This window comes from Platichthys flesus, chromosome 16, assembly GCF_949316205.1.
Source record: "Platichthys flesus chromosome 16, fPlaFle2.1, whole genome shotgun sequence".
Lineage (NCBI taxonomy): Eukaryota > Metazoa > Chordata > Actinopteri > Pleuronectiformes > Pleuronectidae > Platichthys > Platichthys flesus.
Window position 1 is genome coordinate 14,181,435 of NC_084960.1, and position 14,286 is coordinate 14,195,720.

At 41.0% G+C, this 14,286-nt stretch overlaps 2 protein-coding genes across 3 annotated transcripts in view; one reads left to right on the top strand and one right to left on the bottom strand.

Annotated features, from left to right (window-relative positions):
- Positions 1-3,682: 3,682 nt before the first annotated feature.
- Positions 3,683-6,905, bottom strand: rpl19 (ribosomal protein L19). The gene is made up of 6 exons (XM_062408536.1): positions 6,831-6,905; positions 6,353-6,459; positions 5,028-5,150; positions 4,686-4,806; positions 4,164-4,274; positions 3,683-3,876 (listed from the first exon to the last, which is right to left on the bottom strand). Exons 1-6 carry the CDS (start codon positions 6,833-6,835, stop codon positions 3,753-3,755), a joined length of 591 nt encoding a protein of 196 aa, XP_062264520.1. The 5' UTR covers positions 6,836-6,905; the 3' UTR covers positions 3,683-3,752.
- A 4,881-nt stretch (positions 6,906-11,786) lies between these two features.
- cacnb1 (calcium channel, voltage-dependent, beta 1 subunit) overlaps positions 11,787-14,286 on the top strand; it is a 31,138-nt gene continuing 28,638 nt past the window's right edge. For both annotated transcript variants that reach the window (XM_062407924.1, XM_062407925.1), the window contains exon 1: positions 11,787-12,020. In XM_062407924.1, the coding sequence (XP_062263908.1) occupies positions 11,931-12,020 (90 nt within the window). In that variant the 5' untranslated portion in view covers positions 11,787-11,930. The remainder of the gene's footprint in view (positions 12,021-14,286) is intronic.

A 14,286-nucleotide genomic window follows, 5' to 3' on the forward strand; every position in this document is an offset into this window, starting at 1 on the left:
TAATTTGGTACAGGACTGTCATTCAGATTCAAAAGCTAAAAAGGAATAACATTTTCTGATGTTTTTTAGACTGAATGATTCATTGATTAATCAAAACATTTTAATATTTAATTTGTGTGTCTACAGCCTTATTGTTTAATTTCTGTATAGAATTATCTACAACCCCTGACCATACAAAGGCTACTCTACTTTGACCTTGTGTCAACTGTGGCTGAGGGGGAGAGCGGTCATCCTCCAACCAGAAGGACGGCAGTTCAATCCCAGTCTTCCCCATCTGCATACTAAAGTGTCCTTGGGCAAGATGCTTAACCCTGCCTCGCCCTGTATGTGAGTCTGAATGGGAAACTGTGCTGTACAGCGCTGTGAGTGGTCATCAAGACTAGAAAAGATCCATATAAATACAAACCATTGTGTACACACAAGAAGTACAGTACATCACAAAAAGTATTAAATTAAGGCTATGCAACCTAACATGGGTCGACTTTAAATCGTTTAACACATGAGACAGTTGTGAATAATTTACATGCATTTTCTAAATATGAGCCCTGGGACTTCACCTAATGCAGGGGTCGGCCACCTGCGGCTCTTCAGCCCCTCTGCAGTGGCTCCCTGTACAGTGTTGTGCATGTTGCGCATATTTTTCGCGAGCGGTGAACGTTCATTTTTTAAATAATCATCGTATCAGGCCGTCATGAAAAACCAGGAGCGGGTGAATGTGTGTGTGTGTGTGTGTGTGTGTGTGTGCGCGCTCCCAGATAGCGGACACACACAGGCCCCGGGGCTCCGACCCCTGCCCCCGCTCACTCACCGAGAGAGACACAGTGAGATCAGAGCTCGTTCACGTGGAGCAGCCGCTCAGTGACTGACCGGCTGCTTGTTAACAGTTGAAAGAGTGAAAACACTGAGTTTCTCTGGTCTCAGCTGCTCAGAGATCAGCGCCGCAGCCTCCTGATCAGAGCAGAAGCTGCATTTGGTCTGTACCGAGCTTCAGTTTCTGTGTCCGTCTCCAGTCTGACCTGCTCTCACGTTTTGTTTTAATATTTCGTCAACTAAAATATGCCTCACATCCTTTTACGTCTACTTCCCTGCAAGACCCTAATCTATAGTGTCCGAAGCCCCGGCCTCGGTAAACTAACCAGGAACAAATCCCCCTAAAGAAAAGTCTGAGAGTAAATAGAGAGTTTAATTCTTCGTGGACAGATTAATTTGCTTTCAATGCCAACAATGCAGGTTTACCTGTATGCTTGATATGTGGTGAGGAATTAGCAAACACAAACAAATGTAATGTTTAAAGACATTTCCACAGTAAGCACATAGCATCTTCTGAAAAGTACCAAGCTGGAGATGAGCAAAAAAAGCATAGTTCTGTGTTTCATTTATTTCAAAGAAGTCCTACACATGTATTGTGTTCTCCTATTCATAAGAGTTAGGTGTTTTCCTTTTTTGTAACAGGTAAAAATGGCAGTTAAATGTCAACAGTTTTTTTTTTATTGTTGTTCTATAATTTAATAAATGCAACAAACTATAGTTTTTCTATATGTTGTATAACAATATATATATAACTTTATACCCCGTGTAATCAAATATGTTTTGTGGCTTCAGACAGATTTAATTTGGGGGAAGAGGGGGCAAAATGGCTCTTTCGATAGTAAAGGCTGCCTACCCCTGACCTAATGGAACCGTTTTCTGGCCTTTCTCCAGCTGCCAGCCCTTCAAATTGCCGTCACGTCCTTGCTTTGGCTGAGAAATGGTGAATGGCTCCACTGGGAGGTGGGATGGGACTGGCAGGCCTGAGGGTGGCAGTAATGGGGTCATGTGATTGAGGAACAGCTGATCCTGCTGCATTCCACAGCTGCTTAGCACGAGGTTCGGTGCCTTATCTGAATGTTTCTCAAAACACTCGCACAACCAAAACACTCGCGTAAACACCAGGACCAGGATCAGCCTCGTGCTCGGACCCGCGGGCCGCACTGGGCATACTGTATGCCACAAACACCCAACCACCCCCCCCCCCCCCCCCCCCCGCCCACCCCCACACACACACATACACACAACCACTTAGAAGTCCACATGCATAATTTACACTTCCTGCTGTGGCTGTAAACGCACACAAGGGACCTCCCGTTCCAAGGTATTACAAATCAATTTATAATAGCCTGAGTGGAGATGATCGCAGTTGTGATTGTGTAATATTATTGTTAAATTAATAGGTCAATTTTTAATCTGTGGCAAACAGTATGATGCAAACAGCAGCGGGAAACAGGGGAAACGTTGACACTCAGAGGGGCTAATACGAGTGAAATGTGGAATCGCCACCGTTGGGATGCCCCTGACCCTGTGGAGGTGGTAGGAGATGAGAAAAATGTAGAGAACCAGTACTGCCCCCTGTAGGCCACCAGCACCCACACAACTTCTTCAGTGACAGACTGATCCAACTGATTCACCTAGTGTCTAATATTGGGTCATCAGTCCAAATAGAATTCTGCAAATACAACAGACATATGCCTCAACCATTAAATTAGAGTGCAGGTTGAATTACATATACAGAACTGTACATAGCCCCTCTATTATAATGGCAAAATATACAGGCACATTTACAGGCCATAGAATCAACATATATTTTCATGCTGTGTATCCATTTAATAGTTATCTGAAGAAGAGGTATCACAGGCCATTCCTTCCAGCTGCCATCAGACTGTACATTCAGTACAAATACCAAACTCTGGTGTCATCCCTGTATGTTTGCAAGGTTACCACAATATATTACCATTAATCTTGCTGAAGGGATGTGGTGTCTCAGGGAAGCCTGTAAACCTTTGTTACGGTTCATTTGCCAGATCAATCCGGCATATTTAGAGAATTTATATCTATAAATGTGTGTAATATGGTGCAGCTAGGTTGAATTTAAAGAGACTGTTGGGCCATGGCAGAGGTACATGGCAAATTTGATCCTACTGGGACAAATGATTATCATATGATCTTCTCTTTAGATTGTTCATGTCGTCCCAACATTTCCCGATGTGACCTCAAAGCACTTCACACATATTCTAAGAAGTCCTTTCCAATTTACAGACAACTAAAATAGACACGATGTGTGCAGCTATTCATATCAGACCTTTAGATGTTCAATTCCAACTCTGACCACTGGATGGAAACAAAATGTTTTAAATGAGAACCAGACAACATATTTACAGTCTGTTATGTCAAATTTCCATAATAATATTTTAGACTTTTTCGAAATCTGTGGAAACCCTTATGAAAGCTGTAAGCATTGAGGGATTGGGGTATATACAGAGAAAACTTAGGGTGTAGATAACCAGTCTGATCCGTCTTCATTCTCATTTCATCAGTAGTGGTCTTGAAGTAATTTGGTCATTAAGGGCCAACAGATTCACATTATATTCCATCTTTCACATTCTCTCCAACATCCATGGACCATCCGACTGATAAATTGTGTCCCAACTTAACGATTGAGATAAAACAATTACTGCTCAAGGATATTTGGAACCCACTGCACAGCCAAATGCAGAATGCCAAAGCAATTCAATTACTTGAGGACAAGGAGGAAAAATGTCTAAAAACTGTCTGTTGAAGACCAGAGCTGTCTGCTTTTCCCTTCACAGTGATTTCCTGCTAATTACATATTTTCTTTATGAAAGAACAAAGCACAGGAGACCAACAGTGTCTTTATGTACACTTTTATTGTCACAACTTGACTGTTGGCAGAGTCAGGCAGGGCGGACAGAGCCAGATTACTTCTTGGCCTCTTCCTCCAAGGACAAGTTCTTGATGATCTCTTCCTTCTTGGCCAGGAGACGCTCTTCTCTGCGCTTGCGGGCCTCCCTTGTCTTGGAGCGACGAGCCTCGGCCTGGTCGCTGTAGAAGAGGCAGGGAGAAAGCAACAGCTGATTGGAAATACTGAAAAGGTGAAGTCCTGGCTCTGCTGCAACTTTAAGTTCAGAAAATTCAACACATGTTCAAAATGCAAATAGTTTTCAACAATAAATCTGATAAACAATCCGGTGCACCAAAAACAGTGCTGAAATATTGGTGATGTGCAAAGGCATTTCACAGTGCGGAGCCACACATAACTTAGTTTAGCTGTCTAATACAGTTGTATTTAAGTTCTTGAAACAGGAAATGGAGTTTGGGTGTTGACTTACGACAGGAGCTTCTTGCGGGCCTTGTCTGCCTTCAGCTTGTGAATGTGCTCCATAAGGATACGCTTGTTCTTGAACACATTACCCTTGGCTCTCAGGTAGAGGCTGTGGTACCTGAGGGAGAGCAGAACGGGAAAAAGGCATCAACAAAAATGCAGATCACACAAAGTAATAGCAGAGGACTGATACCTTTTAAGAATCTACGACATGGTGTTGTGAGATGTGTCATTGAGTTCAGTTAAACATTTGCAAACACCTTCGGAGTTGTTAATGTGAAATGAGCACATTGCCACAAAGGGAAATAAATGTATAAAAAAAAGTTTCTATGAGAATGTAAGTTCATGCTTCCCAACATTTTCACCAGAAAATTGTATTTAATAATCATGCATGTTTAATTTTAAAAAAGCAAATCAATACGTTTTCAGCTTCCCTGAAATAACCTCATCTTAATGACAAATCATTGTACATCAGCAGCAGATTGACACAACTAACAAAAGGCGCAACAACAGGAAGTCATGAACGTACATGTGCCTGTCAATCTTCTTGGACTCCCTGTAGCGACGCAAAAGACGACGCAGGATCCTCATGCGGCGCATCCAGGACAGCTTCTCTGGCATACGGGCATTGGCAGTACCCTTTCTCTTACCTGAGAAAAAAAATTAAGTATGTAAGTCAACATTACCGGACACATTTATCGCCATCATCAACTACTCCATACTACTGGTCACTATATCTGTGAATACTGTCTCACTCAGATTCTCAAATTGATCCATTTAGTGGAATAACTTAAATTTGTTCGGAAAACATGTTGTTAAAATTTGATAAACATTAATAACAAACATCAGCTCAGGGACAGTTTCAACTCACCGACACCGGTGTGTCTTCCCTTGCGACGTGCAAGTGTGTTCTTGCGGCAGCGGGCCCTAGAGTGGACCGTAACAGGCTTGCGAATGATAAGACCATCCTTCACCAGTTTACGGATCTGCTGGCCTAAACACAGAAAGAAACAAGTGAGCTACAGGGATACACTGAATAACACCACAATAACATTGTATTCCTTCTATCAACCGAACGGTTATGATCCAAGAGAACATTTAAGACCAGAAAACCAGTGCTGTGAACGTGATTACCACACAACTAGAGCTATTCATTAATTATATGAAACACCAGTTGAGGATGTTTAGAAACTATTGATTGCAATGCTGCTATTTGAGAGCAGTTTAATACAGGATATACACTATAGCTGCTTTTAGACATGCACTGAACTCCACATTTTCTCCGGAGGAGGTGAATGTGTGACTAAATGCAAATATCCCCACTGAGGGGCTAAATAGCGATGACACACGCAGAAGTTTTTGGGTGTTGAGAGCAGATACCAGCATCTTGGTGCTGTAAACATAATCTTGGTTAACCCGACCTGTGTGAAAGCCAAACTACAGGTTAACTATTGCTAGATTTGGATTGTGTCATTTAACATTTATTAATCCTCAATCCTCATGTTACTGCAGGGTTCAACAAGTCAATTATTCCATCACACTTAATAATGAACCAGTATTAAAACATGATGGAAAACCAATAGGGACAATATAGGGAGAAAATTCATTTGAGATGAACATCAACACTGATTCCTTATGTTATACACTTATAAATTAATGGAACCTGGGCTCAGATTTAGTGTCATGAAGTGGGCACTTAGATTAATGAAAATGTATGATCATAAAATCAAGCAAGAGAAAATATTTAAGATTTTGAATGTCATCTAAGGAATTTTCAAAGTTATTCAGCCATTGACTGTATTTTCTTTTTACAGGGGAATAAATTGAATAACCTGCAGATACCGCGATCTAAACTCTGGCTTGATTTCACACACTTCAACAAGAAGCCCAGACATAGTTAAAGAGGAGGACAATTTACATGATTTAAGGTCAAATAACAAACAATATCTGACACTATTAAGCTGCAATGTGAAACTGACAGCCATGAGTTTACCTCAAAGGGGTTAGGGTATTTCCACAAAGAACTTTCAACTCATTCGTGAACAACTGTGGACTCGTGTCGATGCAGCAGGTTATCCCACGTTTATGTGACTGTGCTGGAGCCTTTACAAAGAAGGAGCCTGTTGTGGCTGTGATTTCTCTGTCAAAGTCAATGCTGATATTCGGACTGAAAAGACGACTTGCTGCTCCACTTACGGGAGTTGGCGTTGGCGATCTCGTTGGTCTCGTTAGGATCCAGCCAGACCTTCTTCTTCCCGCAGCGCAGGACGCTGGAGGCCAGCCTCTTCTGGAGCCTGAGCATGCTGCGGGACAGACATCACACATATAAACGTACAGCTTCTACCTCCGCGTGATGGACATGATTTGACGTGGCTCGTTTACTTGTGAGAATAACAGTGTTATTACACAGAATCAGATAGCGGAGTGGCCCTTAGCCGCACAGCTAGCACGAAGCTAACAGGCAGCCGGGTTTACAACATGGCCTCCGCGTCTGCTACATCGTGTCACAATAAGACACGTGAAAATATGAGATTTTAATGTTTCAACGAGGTTTAAACTTTGTGTGTCGATGGTTGAGGGATTTGCCATTGTTATTAAGGTGGTGTGAAGTTAACGTGTGTGTTTTTAAAAGCTAAAACTAAGACTTTTATCACGCGCTGGGCTGCGGTCCTACCTCATGGCTGCTACTTCAGTAGGAAAAGGAAGGCTGGAGAGAAGAGCCGGGAGATACCATTACAGAGGAGGCTCCATTATTCAGCACTGACCAGCCTCGTCTTAGCTAATCGATAGTTAACATGTTGAACAATCCTCAGTGCAAATATTTCACTTTATTTGAAACGCACACGTGTATATAGTCAATAAAGACAAACGCAATCCGGACTTTACTTTGAAACTTTAAAATCCCTAAACCCCCTTCGTACAATGATGGTACCGACCAACGTTTTCCCAATGCATTATGGGCGCTGTAGTGGTTAGGTGCCTTCTGCCGTTTCACCACGTGGAGGCGGTGCTGTTACCAAAAACCGCACCAGGAACATTAATTACGGTGTTGGAGTGTTTTTTTAAATATTTTGCATTTGTGACTTTTTAATGGGGAATTCAAATAATAAAACAAAACTATACAAATTCTGCCAGATTTTCAACAGAATCCTTGAAGTGTTAGTTTCAATTCGGCCACCTTCCCAAAAGGTTTGACATTTTGTTGCAAGGATAAAACTAAAATAATGAAATAAGTTATAATTATAACTTTTATTCAACTGTAGTTTAATATAATTTTCCATTGTTTTTATTTCACCTCGACGTAATGTATTTTAAAAGTGCTGTGCAAATAATTTATAATTATTATATTTATTATTACTATTATTATCAGTATTATTGTTTACCTGCTGGTAATATTGGTGTGGCCAATATTTTTGAATAGAAACGGCATCTCAGCATTTCTCTTGTAAAGCCAAAACTTCTGATTTAGGAGAGGGCTGTTCATTTTTTGTATATTTACAAATAAATGACCATTGAAGCATTTAATAAGCAGGGACCCTTGGTACTATTATTTTTATAAAGCACATCCAACTGTGTCTTTAGCAACACAGTTAGAGGGGGGGAAGTTTGTATTACCAAAATATTGTACAAACCCAAAATATCGTGATACGATCTGAACACTAAAGTGATGCACTGTGAAGCTTAACCTGAATTTAACTCAAAGATGTGCGTCTACAGGAGAATCAGAGGGAAGGTGAATATTGAAAAGTAATTAAGATGTTAGACAGATTCCCGATCAGGCTTTTTAGTGGCCTCCGCTGAAAACAATAACTGACAGCAGTGAGTGCTTTACTAAGGGGCCACTTACGAAGACATTTGTAAAAATAGGCAACTGGTACGTTGCCAACTGACCGACTACTTATTGAGGCTGCAACCGACTCTCTGGCAGCAGCCTGTCTCCGTGGCAACGCTGCACCCAGCGACGGTGCATGAGGAGCGGTTGTGTGGCTCCTTCACCTCAGATAACCCAGATTACCAGACAAAATCATTATCACCAGGCAAAGTATAACCTAAAGCACCGGGTGGTGAAAAAGACACTACTTTCTTCTCTGTGAAAGAGTGGGTCCTCCAGTGAGAGAAGAACAAGGTTTAAATCCTAAACAAGTTGGACTCTTGACTGTTTATCCCGATGTGTCTGGACAATGATGCCTGTTCAGGGTAATTTACAATAAACTGTATTATAATGATGTTTCACATGTCTGCGGTTTGGTAACAATCAGGGAATCTATTACAAACCCCCCAAAACGTAGTCACATTGAACGGGGTTTATGTAAAGGCAAGGCAAGGTAAATTTGAATGACCATTTGGGAAACTTGTCCCGGTCTCAATAAACCAAGGGCCCTATTTATTTTTTAAAACCCCCCACACTTGTTATGGTATTGACACTATTTCGTGATTTTGAATTATCAAACCCAATGGTAAACCTCATATATCTGTCCGCATGATCATTCACTGCTTCTTCCTCTCTTTTTTGTTCATATAGTTTGAAGAGTTTAACGAGCAAAGCGTCCTCCTACCAGTCTCTGTGGAAGTATGAGCGGCAGCCACGGAGGGCGGCTCTTGTGGGTGTTTCAATGCCATCAGCTTGAATCAGACCACGTCACGCAGGTTTCCCTTCACCTCCCTAGGTGATTTCTATGAGAAGTGGAGGTGGATGACTCAGCCTCAGCTTGTTCAGGCTTATTCAATCACTAAATGTGATCTCATCTGTGCCGGGTGACCTCAGTATTTAGCTCTCGTCACTGCTACACCGGGAATAAACCTGACAATTTAAAGGCCCTTTCTGCGTTATATGACGATCAACCTGATTTGGGGCTTCAAGCTTTGTGACTCATAGAGATGTGTTTATAAATCCAAACATCATCAAGCAGCTGAAAGTCAAAGTGGCACTCCACATCCTTTGAGGGTCACTGGTGCATCTGGAGCCAAATCCCAGCTGATGCTGTGCAGGAGATGGGGACAGGCTGCCAGTGCATCACGGGGATGATAGATAGATAGATAGATAGATTACTTTATTCATCCCCGAAGGGAAATTAAGTCGTCATAGCAGCCGGTATATTTGAAAACAATAAAATACAATACAATAGAAAAAAAAAAAAAAATATTGAGGTAGAAGAGTAAAAACAGAAACACAAGATAAATAGGTAGATAAGGTGCAGTGGCAAGATGATTGTAATAGTACTGATGATATGATGGTAATGTTAATGTTAGACAGCACACAAAAATAGCACAGTACATGTAGTATACAACACAACACAATATACATTCATACATGATAGTAACCATACCAATACAACAGCAGTACACAGTAACCATGGCAGCAACAGCATATACAACAACAACAGCAAACACAACAATAACAACATGTACACATGTACAAACACGTGCACATAGACCCACATATACAAAGAACACACAAAGAGTAGGACACAATATGACATGATACACAGCAGAGGTACAAATACAAGTATTTGACCACACAACAGACAATACAATACACAGATAACTAAAGCTAAATCCACCTGCCAAGGCCAAAATCAAATTGGGATCTGAACCAGTAACCTACTTGCTCTGAGGCAATATTGCTAACAGCTATACCACTGCTTCACCCATAACTGGTACAAGTCAGAACAATTTAACAAGACATATTTTGATTCAAACATCGAGGTCTGTTTTCAGTCATGCTGTATCAGATTTGGCATCCTGTGACATTGTCATGATGTTACCCAGCTGCTGAGAGGTTATATAAACCACATTTCTTCAGTGAGTGTAAGTGTAGATATATATAGGCTGAAATGAATAATTGGATATGATGAGTTTTCTGACTCTGTGTACCAGTTCTAGTGGTAATTCCATAATTATCTATATGCATGTAAACCATCATTTGTTATCCTCTGACAAAAACTTGAAAAGTTACCGTTCACTAAAAGTACTGTAAAAAGCAAATATTTATCATATTTCTTGTTTCCAGGTGGTGAAACGAGGGTAAAATATTTATATAATTGATCGCCATGATAAATATAAAGTAAAGAGGTTATTATTGTAATGAATTCATGTTCTTTTTTGTATTTGTGTCATTGTTTTTTTCCATTTTTAATGTCTTACCAAACTCAGACGTTACCCCCCACCCACCCATCGATCGATGAGTAAGGGAGGGGTCTGTTAGGCGGGGCGTGGAACACGGTTCTCAGCTGGAGTGTGAGAAAACCACATGACTATACCGGTTGCTTCAGGAAACTGCCTTCAGAATAAAAGCATGATAGCTTGTATTAACATACTCTCCATTTCAAATGTGATATCACTACTATGATATGCCATAGTATAGTGTTAGGTATTTCTAAATCAAACAAGAATATCATGATGTTATTTTCAAGGCACTAACAATATCAGTTCTGTAATTCTTCAGTCGCAAGTGAAGACCCATCGTGAAACATAAAATATAGACTTGAATGCATGAGTCTGGTTTTGCCAGATAACTATCTATCTTTAATTCTTAATTATGATCAAATACAAAACAAATAAACAAGTAAAACACCGTTTTCCTTGTACATGATACAAGCAAAAGACTGATACCTGCAAATCCTGTGTGATCGACGATTGAGGATATGTATTTGAACCTAACTTACCTTTGTGCTTTGTTATAAAGATCACCATTCGATCTCTCATGGGATAGTGATCTCAAAATTGGACCTTTGTTGTTACATAGTTACTAAATATTTTAAGATACTATACTATACTATACTATACTATACTATACTATACTATACTATACTATACTATACTATATTACAATGTGCTCTGCTTTGCTATGATATGATATTCAGTATTGAACAATACTATCTTGTACTATCCTACATTATACATTACTATAAACCTAACTATACATATTACACTATACTACACTATACTATACTAACTAGATAGATGGATATATACATAGATAGATAAATAGATAGACAGATAGATAGCTAGATAGATAGATAGTTAGATAGATAGATAGATAGATAGATAGATAGATAGATAGATAGATAGATAGATAGATAGATAGATAGATAGAAGATAGATAGATAGATAGATAGATAGATAGATAGATAGATAGATAGATAGATAGATAGATAGATACTCTATTGCTCCAGATGGTCATACATAATATAATATATAACTTTTTTTCCATTTAGACTGATTTATGACTGTTATGATTAGATTACATTAGGAGCAAATTAGATATTTCCTAATTTCCTTGCCTTATGGCATGTTTTTGTGATTACTTTGCTTTGCTTTGATTGATCGATTTTTTTATTCAAAATAAAAATAACTCCTGTGAGATGCGTTTTTGAAATTTTCATTTAAAGAAAGAACAAAAGTAAAAATAGGAAAGTTAACGCATTACCACCTATAACCACCTCGACATGATGTAATAAATGCATCAATTGGAACCCCTCCTACATGCTGCCCTCTGTTCTTCACATTTTCACTGACGTTTATTCTGAAATTAGCAGTTGAGTCAATTCCGCAGACTTGAGGGCGCTCGGCGCTCGGTTGCGCTGTGTGTAAATCCACAGGCTGGAGGGAGGCAGCTGTTCTCCTACCAGCTCCCACAGACACATCCGCGGCTCCACCATCCTCCGACCAGAGAGAAAACCAGAGGAAGAGGAGGAAGAAGATGATGATGAGTCTGTCGACAGCCTCATAAACACAGGAAGCTGAGAATATATTTTTGAACAAAGTTAAATCAATGGTACAGAAAAGTAGTATGTCCAGGACGCCTTCCACCTCAACCCAGGAGATCCAAATGGACATGTTCGACCATCAACCACACACACAGGTGAGAGGAGGAGACACAGGGGGGAACACAAAGTCTGCTCCGCGCTCACATTTATTCTGACAGCGACCATTTCACTTGTGGGGATTAACAGGTTGTTCCTCCCAACGAGAGTCCAACGCTTTTTCTTTTTGCACTGATTCAAGCCTGAGTTGCATGTGATGTAGGATTTTTCAGTTTTATCAGGAAGCAATGAATGGATGCTGTGATGCAGTTTTACATCATTTCAATTCAGATCTATTACTTCACACATCATTTCCTTCTGTGTGGCAGGGTAAATGTGTTGGTTACAGTAAGTGAGCCTGTGTGTAACCATATGTGAGGATATGATGTAACGATGGTTCTCTCTCATAAACCAACTAGGTGTTGTGGAGAAGGAGCTGGATTTGAGAGAAAATCATTCAAATGTAAAGTAGTTGAATTGTGTTTGGCCGGGTGATGACTGAAGTCTTGTATCTTATTCCGTAATTTGGTTCGTACGAATTTAACTTGGTGAGTGAATTTCCTATCCAGTGACTTCCCTTCACTTTTTCTTTTCATGGTGTCAGTGTTTTCACAGCCACAAATTTAGGATGTGACATGGTGTCGTGGGCTTGTTTAGTCAGAATGAAGAAAAAAAATGGAAGAAACATGATGAGAATATCTAGAACAAACACACCCACGCTGAGCTCAGTCATTGTATCTCTGGAGAAAAAAAAAAAAAAAACTCACACAACACAGCACCACAGATAACCAGTGCTTCCAGCCATGCCAAGTCCCTCTCTCTCTCTCATCTTTTACTCCCACACCTCCCAGCTCTCCCATACTCCTCCTGCCTCCACTCTGGATGTCCCACCGTCTTCATCCTGCTCCCGCCACCTCACCTCATCCTGGGTGTTTTTAGAAATCAGATCTTTATCTGCTTCAAGGCCGAGAAACAGATGGACCCCCTTCGTAGTGCCAGGCAGCAGGAATTGCTGTGTGTGTGTGTGTGTGTGTGTGTGTGTTAGTGCGGCATCTTTGATCAATTAGATATAAAGTTCATGCAGACCTGCAGTAGGTCATGCTGCTATATGCGCATTTGTAACTCTTGCTGTGGAGAGATGAGCAGGAAAACCACATTTCTAATATCCTGAAGGAGATGGCTCGAGTTCTCTGCCCAGTGTGCCCGGGGCCGCACCACAGAAAAAGAAATTAACTGAGAAGGGCCTGGGGGGTGTGTGTGTGTGTGTGTGTGGGGGGGGGGGGCGACGAAAGATTGTGTCTGCTGATCATCGGCATCAGGTTGCAGATGATAGTGGATCTCTAAGGAATTGGACCATTACGCCTGAAGTGAAGTGTACTCTGGCGGTCGTGATATTGTGCATCTCGCCATCAACCTCCCTCCACACACACACACACACTCGCTCACACACACACACACTTTCCCTTCCAGTTTAACCCGCCCTGACCCCTCACAACTACCTCTTTAATTATACTGTTAATCTGGGAGGATGTTTACCGGGAGTAGACCTCCCCATCATCCTTCCTCTGGCATTTCCCTGCCCTTTGCTGAGAGGAACTCGCCCGATCATGGCACTGAGCGTAGAGAGAGACCCCCCTAAACACACACACACACACACACACACACACACACACCTCTACCAGCACCCACAGAAACGCACACCTCTACCAGCACCCACACACACACGTCATGTTGAATCTAGTTAAAATCTGTGTAAACTGTCACCATCAAATCCTTGAGGAAAATTCTACTTCTATCACCAGGGACTCGTTTCAATAGTCAGGGGTTCGTCTCTATTCCAACATTTTATTTAGAAACTTAATCGGTGAGGATTCTTGGTGGCAGAGCAGCATCTCCAGCTGGAATGAGGCAGATCATCTAAATCACAAGCAGAGGCGAGCAGTAAGATAACTGCTTTAAGTGAAATGGCGCCCTTCACTCTACACGTTGGTGGATGATATCTTGATAATTGGGGTGTGTTCAGCTTCGTTTGCACTTTTCAGATGAACTTGAGATTTGTTAGTGTTAGGATAGTGACACTTTATGGTAAACCTGGATTGATCGACCACTCAAAGCACACTGGGACATTCTGGGCTTCAGCATCTTGGGGTTGAAATCCACAGTGTTTCGTTTTTTTTCTCATTCAGACCTTTATCTGTGACTTCTGAGGCTTCAGCAGCCTGAGTTTGTAAAGCCTCGGCTTCAGATTAGAGAACAATTCAATGTTGTTACACAGAACCAAGACCTTAGAGCTTCTAGCCCATCAGTTACACTGAAAGCACATGA

Excerpts from the sequence above, each read along its gene's own strand:
- rpl19 (XM_062408536.1), bottom strand. Across the intron at positions 4,275-4,685 it reads AAGAAGATTGACAGGCACAT|GTACCACAGCCTCTACCTGA; the intron begins GTACGTTCATGA and ends GCTCTCCCTCAG. Across the intron at positions 3,877-4,163 it reads GCCCGCAAGAAGCTCCTGTC|CGACCAGGCCGAGGCTCGTC; the intron begins GTAAGTCAACAC and ends CCTCTTCTACAG.